General features: G+C 39.9%; 1 protein-coding gene across 1 annotated transcript in view; it reads left to right on the forward strand.

Moving 5' to 3' along the window:
* The window catches only part of zgc:110329 (uncharacterized protein LOC550500 homolog), a 147103-nt gene extending 142878 nt beyond the window's left edge, over positions 1 to 4225 (forward strand). The window contains exon 9 of the mRNA XM_048618678.1: positions 532 to 4225. Within this exon, the coding sequence (XP_048474635.1) occupies positions 532 to 783 (252 nt within the window). The 3' untranslated portion in view covers positions 784 to 4225. The remainder of the gene's footprint in view (positions 1 to 531) is intronic.
* The last annotated feature ends 4289 nt before the right edge of the window (positions 4226 to 8514 follow it).

Raw genomic sequence — 8514 nt, forward strand, 5'->3', positions numbered from 1 at the left:
ACTATGACCTTCAAGAGGTTAGGCTTTTTCCTCCTACAGACTTGCCTCCTTTAACTATTGTACAAGTGGTGGGTGGATGTATTGTATTGTCCAGCTTGCTGTGTGAGACCAGCACAGCCTGCAAACTGAAAACAGATGATTAATTTCTTGCTTGGCTTGAGGAGAAGAAAGAAACATTTATACCAGACCATTTTTTTTCACATTCTGCAAAAGAATGCCACTTGAATTGAGAGAATAGTTTTGAATGAAAACAAAGTGGAAAGAAACAGCAAATTATATGCTAGGTAAAGGTCTTGTCTCCACGCCTCTTTTTGAAAAACAAATCCAAAATTACCAGAGATTAAATTCCTGTTGCTTTTGCATGAAAAGCAGTGAGAAGTAAAATATGATTAGTAGAGAGAGAAAAACACAACTGATAAAAGTACAAAATGTGGGTCAGATCAAGTTTAATTTTTGTGAAGCATTCATGTATGACAAATATCTTTGCTGTCAGAAGCTGTATAATAATGGGAAAATTACTCTTTGTTGCAGTTTGTTGGGATTGTGCTGAGCTGTATGTACCTGAAGATACTATCACAACACATGGATGAACCGGATGGGTTCAGAATGTTTGTTCCTTATGAGCTGCTGGATCTTTCAGGTGCTGGATGGTGTATGTGTCTGCCGAGAGAGGGTGGCTACCAACAATTACAAAGAGCTGACAGCAATGCTGACATCCCGGATGCACTGGATTCTGTTCAAGAAATGCAGCTGATCAGCACACAGCAAGGAGAAGTGAACTGAGAAAAGATCCCAAGACTCAACGAGTGTCAAAGTCTGTCATTTGCCAGTTCAGCAACACTGAACAGAAATGCAGCAGCTTTGGCATTCTCCATATGTAATAGTTTTTGCTAAGGTTGTCTGGTGTAGGAGATATCACTTTTTGGTAATGGTATTCTGTTACCATGATAGCAAAAACCAAATGACAAATGAAAATGAGCTCAAGTTTACTGTATTTGGAGTAGATGCTGTCGATCCTGTGCAACTCACTCAACCCCCATTACTCCCCATGGACAATTCTGCATTTCACACGGCCTTATACATTGAAAATTAAATTGGTTTTTTCAACAAGGAAAGGGACCCTCCATAAATTACACAGTTAAATCTGATGGAGAAGTGACACAAGTTGGAAATATATACTTTCACTTTGCTGAACTGCAATCTCAGTTGTTGGTCTTGCTGTAACCACTGGAGGAGCTGCTGAGTAGGGAGCAGGGACTTTTGGTTTGAGATCAGGGCATGCTTCCAATATGTTTTTAGACTCCTCTTATCATCCATTTATTTAAATCCTGCAACCCAAAGTTCCAAGTGCCATACAGTTTTGTGTGTTTCCATTCTGGATTAGCCAATGTACATCTTATACTACAAGTAGTTTTATATTCTCATTGTGCTACTTTCTATAGATGGAAAGTCAGAGCAATGGAATATTTGCAAGTCAGGTCACCCTCAGTCATTAGCCTCATTGTGTTTCAGCTTGGCTGGCACCAGTAACATTAAAATTACCATCAGAGCAATGCAACTGTTGTAAATGTTACCTTCCATCATTTTAATGTCAATGGAGAGTTAACTCCCTTTCAATGGTATAATCGATTCAATTCAATTCCAGCGACAGCAAGATCTCCATTTCCCTCGTCAGGAGATAATGTAGATTCAACAAGATAAAGTGACTGTGACCTTTGTGTGCTGGTCTAATACGTTTGGCAATGGTAGCTACTGCATACTATTGCTGAGAGTTCATTGCCTGTTGACCACCTCGCCTTTTCACTGTCAGTTTTACACTATGGTAATACAGTGATGTATCCTGAGCTTCTCACCACAAACTACCACTGGTTCATCAGAAAATGACACAATTTCACATCACATTGGTTTTATCTTGTGTCATTATTTCAGGCATTCATTGACACTGGTAAGAAATTGCCAGATTTCTTTTGAGATAAGAGAAGCAATTTTCAATACAACGGGAAATGTCTTGAAAATACTCAGTAGGTCAGGCAGCCTCTGACTAATAATAGTCAACACTGATAAAAGACCACTGATTTGAAATGTTAACTCTGTTTCTGTCTCCACACCTGCTGAGTATCTCAAGCATGTTCTGTTTAGGTTTGAAGTTTCCAGCACCAAAACTATTTGAGGCAATGTATTCACTGAGAAACTGTGGAATAGAAGCAAGCTGTATAGAAACTAAACATTGATTCAATTGGTGTCCTGCAAACGATCAGCATTACAGTACTATTGAGCAATAGGGGAAAGATGGTGGAAACTTACACAAACTTAATACATCTATTCATTTCACAGCTCCAGAACATTTCAGTGTCTGTTTGTTAGTTCTTTTGAAAAGGCCTTAGAGATGAGCAATGTACAATTTTCAGGTTACTATCCTTTCTCCTCACAGAGCTGAATTTGAAGCCAGTCCAGGTGTAGTAGTTCTACTTCTATCCCTCCTTTTTTCTAGGACATAATATGAGTTGACGTTAGGCCAAACGGACAATCCCCATAATGGCTGTTTTGTTGGCATTGTTGGATCAGATAATAAAAATATCAGTTTTGTTGGTACTAAAGCATTACTGGGCAGAGCAGTAGTTTCAGTGAAGTCACCATAGTCCTAGAGGATCACTCCCCCAGTAGAGAGAGGTTACTGGTGGTGCCTTTAACTCGAGGATCAGTAGGCCTCAGACAAGAGACAAGGTTGAGGAGGCACAGCTTTCATGATAACCTCAGCCAGTACAGGAATTGAACCAATGCTGTTGGCATCATTCTGCATTATAAACCAGCAAACCAGCCAACCAATCACACTTGTGATGAATGGTATCGTGAGTAGACATTTATTCTGACCTCTGAGTGTTTAAAACTGACCCTCCTTATTCATGGTGAGCACTCAAATTCACCTTCAAAGAAGTTGGATCACAAAGGGGGATGTCTTTAATAGGATGGAAGACAGAAGAGATTAAGGGTTGATGGAGCAAGATAGAAAGGGGTGAGAATGGGCTGAATGAATAAGAGACATGTCTAAGGAAGAGGTAGAAACAAGGATAAAGAATTGTCACCAAAATCTGCTATTAAAAACACATTAGACCTTTCTGAAGAAGGGTCTAGGCCCAAAATGTCAGCTTTCCTGCTCCTCTGATGCTGCTTGGCCGGCTGTGTTCATCCAGCTCTACACCTTGTTATCTCAGATTCTCCAGCATCTGCAGTTCCTACTATCTCTGTTAAAAACACATTGTTGTTAACCATTACCGCAGAGTATAGTTAGGTTCCAGTATGTTAGATCCATGTGGTTGAGGCTTTTAGAATTTAACAAAAAAGGGTGAAGGCTGATAAGACACAGCCATTAATGTGATGTTTGGGATTGTAATCAATTTCTCTCCTCCTAAAACGTTTATGACCAGCCTTAGCAAATTAAATAAATCAGAGTTTACATTGATGCTCACTTTTGTTTGGATTCCCTTGTGTGTGACTCTACCATTTAAAGAAAGAAAGCAAGTGGAAAGCACTCAGGAGATTGTTTTCACAGGGAATTCATTTGAGTGATGGAGAAGATAAAAATCGATGAAGAAGTAAAGACTTAATATACACAGAGTGGGACTCCTTCAGTCATTTCCCCCTCTCAGACGAATTCAATCAATTCTACGGCAATTTAAAATTGGTTCATGCCATTAAATTTAAGAAGGATCTGAATCAACAATTGACAAGCCAAGTGACTGAGAAATAAACAATGTAGGATAGTGTGTTTTCCAAATTTTAGTGGCAGATGGAGCAAAGTTTCCATTCTGATAAACATCTGGAAATCACTGCAATCCTTATGCTTAATTGGTTTAAGGCTTGCTCAACTTGAAATGGAGGGAACAGGTGGCTTCATTGTATTTAAACTTACAGCTTTGGAATTTACTGTGAATGTCGGTGCCCACTTCTATGAAATGTGTCAGTCCTTTTCAGTGGCAGTGATGATCAGGATCTAAAAGTGGCCAAGGCTTTTCTGGTAAAATTGACATGCTTGGCAAATATTGTCAAATTATTCTTTGCACTAGAGGGTGTTGACAAATGCTTGATTTTCTTCCAAACCTATTATGGAAATGTGAATCTTGTTATGTTAATTATATCATTGTTTTCCAAATGCAAAACTGAAATTGTATATTGAAATTTAAGATAATAATATGGTCATATTTTGTTGATAAATATTTTGTGGTGATTTTGTGCCCTGCTGTCATTCCTTTAGATTTCTGAGTCTAATGTTGAGTTCAAAAAGTCAATGAGTTTTAAGATGTTTAATGAAGACAGACTTGCTTTAGAAATTAAACTGTATTGATTCTTCTTGGGGGAAAAAGCAAATTACTTGCCTATAATGTATAGGGATGTCAGGCTGAACTTAATGACTGCGAAGCAAGTTGTAAAAGAAAATGCTGATAAACTGGCCTGAAATAACTTCTGCTTACTCTCCAAGTGAAATCTGTTGACAACAGTTATATTATTAGGGAACCAATGTGGGCAACATTTGGTATCTTGGAGCGGTGACCAATTGTAATGTTAACTATCTGTTCATCCTCTTGGTAGAACAACATATTAATACTGGTTACATTTTCATTACATCATCTCCCAATGTTTTTTGACATATATGTGGATCGCAGAAACTTAACGGCTGTTGTATCTGAGTTGGTTACTGCAATCCAAAATTAATCCCAACTCCCTATTCTTGATCCATCACCCTGCATCAAATTTTTGTCTCTTTGGCATTTTTTTTTTATTCAGTCACAGGTTGAGAGCATCACTGGCTGGGCCAGCAGTTATTGCCCATCCCAGAGGGCAGTTGAGAGTCAACCACATTGCTCTCTGTCTGGAGTCGCATGAAAGCCAAACCAGGTAAGAAGGCAGTTTCCTTTCCTGAAGGACATTAGTGAACCAGATGGGTTTTCCCAATGATCGACAATGAATTCATGCTCCTCATTAGTCTCTTAATTCCAGATTTTTATTGAATTCAAATTCCACCATCTGCCATGGCATGATTTGAACCCAGGTCCCCAGAACTTTAGCTGGGTCTCTGGATGAAGAGTCCAGCAATAATAATGCGAGGCCATCACCTCTCCTGGATTGTTCTTTATATGTGAGCTTTGGGAGGCTATTTGTCCACAGGGGCATCACAGTAGAGACCAATCCTACCCACACCATGCACTAAAGATGTAACAGATATGATAATAAAATCTGATCTGTTCTCACATTCTTCCCAGGGTTATCTGACCAACTATAGTATCATCCTAGTTGAGATCATCGAATTCAACAGAGCCCAGGACAGTCCAGATTCTGGGCTTTTCACACTGTTTGTGACTGAGACTGTCAGTGAGTAAATCCTTTCCTATTTATTGATATACAAGACACAAATTGTGGATGTATGTAAGATTTGATTGCCTCAATCTGGTTAACCTCCATATGGTAAATTGCAATGTGATTGAATATGGAACCAAACATGGGCAACAAGTGTTGCATTTACTCTTTTAAAACTTTTAGAATATGTAGTTCATCCAAGCAACATGGTTCATTTTAACTAATACTTAGCAGTCAAAGTGATATTGGAACATTTACATGACTGTAGAAATCCAATTTCGGCTGTTTAGATTCAGGGCAATACTGTGACATTACTTTGAATGCTGGAAAGGAACAGAGAGTTCATGTGATAGTGGAATTGTTATTAATGTTCCAGGAGTTGACCTTTAATCCCAGTTCAAGAAATAAAAAGTAATACCATCTGGTTGGTTGTTAATTCATAATAAACAAGAAAACCTGTTCACTGCAACCACATCTCATTTCAAATTTCAAGATTATCAGCTGCTCAGAGCTGTACAAGATTTACTCATGCAAGCCGACATCTAAAATTACAGCTCAATTCTGACCATGCACCTAACAACAAAGTAATGTTTTTGTCTTCCTGCTTTTAATCTGCTTCACCCAATGCAGACAAGAACCTACCTAAAATATATTTCCTCTCTTAAGCTTTCACTCCTCTTTGCTAGTCTGACACCAGCAAGAGGTAGTTTCATATATATCCTGAATCTTTTCTTTGAATTGTTCATGGAATGTGGGTGTCACTGGCTGGGCTTGCATTTATTGCCATCCTTAATTGTCAAGGGGGCACTTAAGAGTGAATCACATTTCAGTGGGTCTGGAGTCACATGTGGGTAAGGATGGCAGTTCCCTTCCCTAAAGGACATCTGTGAGCCAGATGAGATTTTTCCCAACAATTGGCAATGGATTCATGGTCATCATTAGACTCTTAATTCCAGACTTTTATTGAACTCAAATTCCATCATCTACCATGGCATGATTCAAACCCAGGTCCCCAGAACATTACCAATAGGCCGTCCCCTCCCCTACGTAGGCCAGACCAGGTGAGGATGGTAGATTTCCTTCACTAAAGGACATGAGTGAACCATTTATTGACAAGGTTTGAAGGCAACAGGACAGATGAATAAAGTAGTTAAGAAGGATACTTTATTAGTGAGACGTTGAATGCAAGAGCAGGGAGGTTATGATAAATAAAAACCGAAAGAACTGCGGATGCTGTAAATCAGGAACAAAAACAAAGTTGCTGGAAAAACTCAGCAAGTCTGGCAGCATCTGTGAAGGAAAAAACAGTTAACGTTTCGGGTCCAGTCACGCTTCCTCAGAAGGTTATGATAAAGCTGTATAAGACATTAGTTGGCCCCAACTGATGTGCTGCATGCAGTTCTGGTCACCGCACAATTGGAAGGATGTACTTGCACTGGAGAAGGTGCAGAAGAGATTCACCTGGGTTGGAGTGATTCGGCTATAAAGAGAAACTAGATAGACTGGGGCTGCCTTCCTTAGAGTAGAGATGGCTTGAGGTGAAAAATGTTTTGAGAGGCAAAGATTGGGTAGATAGAAAGAAACACTCCCCCTGAGTTGAAGGATCAATAGCCAGGGGGCATAGATTTAAGGTAAAGGGCAGGATGATTTGAGGGGATTTAAGGAAGAATTTTTTCACTTAGAAGGCAGTCGATATCTTGAATGCAGTGAATGGAAAGACTGTGCATGCAGGAACCATCTTAATAATTACAAAGTATTTAGATGATCATTTGAAGTGCCATAGCAACCAAGGCTACAAACCAAATGCTAGACAATTGTATTAGAGTAATTGGACAGGTGCTTGACGACCAGTGCAGACATGAAGGGGGTGTGCCGAAGGGCCTCATTCCACACTGTCGACCTCTATGACAATCAACAGTGGTTATGTGGCCAATATTCGGTTAGCTCTTTATTTCAGAATTTTATAGAATTCAGAATTCACTGTCCAACATAGTGAGTATCGTACCCATATCCCAGAACATTTGCTTCAGGACATCATCATGACACCACCACTTAGCTTGTTGTAAAATAAGAAGGTCCATTCCCCTCTGTCTCCCCAGCTGGTAAGCAGGCCCTTTAAGCTGTAGCAGATGCTCAATTTCAATGATCCTCCCAGTATCACACTCATTTTGGTCAGCATTAATCATTCGTCATTTAATTAAGGTTTACTCCAAGAAATTTGGCAGGATTAGTTTCATAGAATCTACACAACAGGACTTTTGGCCTAATTGTTCTCAATCAGTCTCATGCTCCATATGAGCCTTCTACTATCTCCTTTTCATTTCACCCCATCTACATATGTTCCTATCCCCGTACTGTTGCTGAAGGAGTTTCCCCTTCTCCATCCCCATCAATCTTCTTTGCCTCAACCACACCATGTAGGAGTGCAGTCCACAGTCTTGTCACTCACAAGGTAAACAGCAACTGATCAGCCAGCTAGCTGGGCACTGAAGTCCCCTATACTAATGGCATCACTATCAGAGCGCAAGTTCTCCTCACTTTATGACTTAATCACCCCTTTCTGCAGTGGCTCACTCCGTAGCCTGTCAGCTTCACTAAGTTCACAGCAGGTTTTTGTCTCTGCCAGTTCAGTGCTGCTGAGTGCAGAACTCTCTTATCTTTTGAAGCTGTCATTCATCAAGGCAACACACAGGTGCCAGGAACTGAACCTTGTGATACTTCAGTTTTCTCCTCGGCAAGTTTCATGGACTGTTAGCCGTGTGAAAGAACGTCAGTGGAACACCCTCCTGTGATCAACTATCTGCTCCACTCTGAACAATACTTCCATCCACAGACTCCCTCACAACAGGGAAGCTCGTCTTAAAGCTTTAACAGCAGCTTTTATGTGCTCTTCAGCCTAGAAATCGGCACAGTTGAAGCAAAGATTTGAAAAGTAATTTTCAGTAGCCTTCATGTGATTGAGATGCCCTCCCCTGGAGATTTTCAGATATTAGAAGGGATGATATTCAGAAATATGAATCATGAATTAGGAGACTGTCTTTGTAAGAGGATCCTAGGATCTGTCCCTGGGTGGTGAAATGGTGCAAATGGTGCTTCATGCTGAACAGTGTTAAGAGCCATTTACTTCAAGTGAAGAAGGTAGACTTTTTTGATTGAAGACTC

This window comes from Rhincodon typus, chromosome 40 (genome assembly GCF_021869965.1).
Source record: "Rhincodon typus isolate 14 chromosome 40, sRhiTyp1.1, whole genome shotgun sequence".
NCBI lineage: Eukaryota > Metazoa > Chordata > Chondrichthyes > Orectolobiformes > Rhincodontidae > Rhincodon > Rhincodon typus.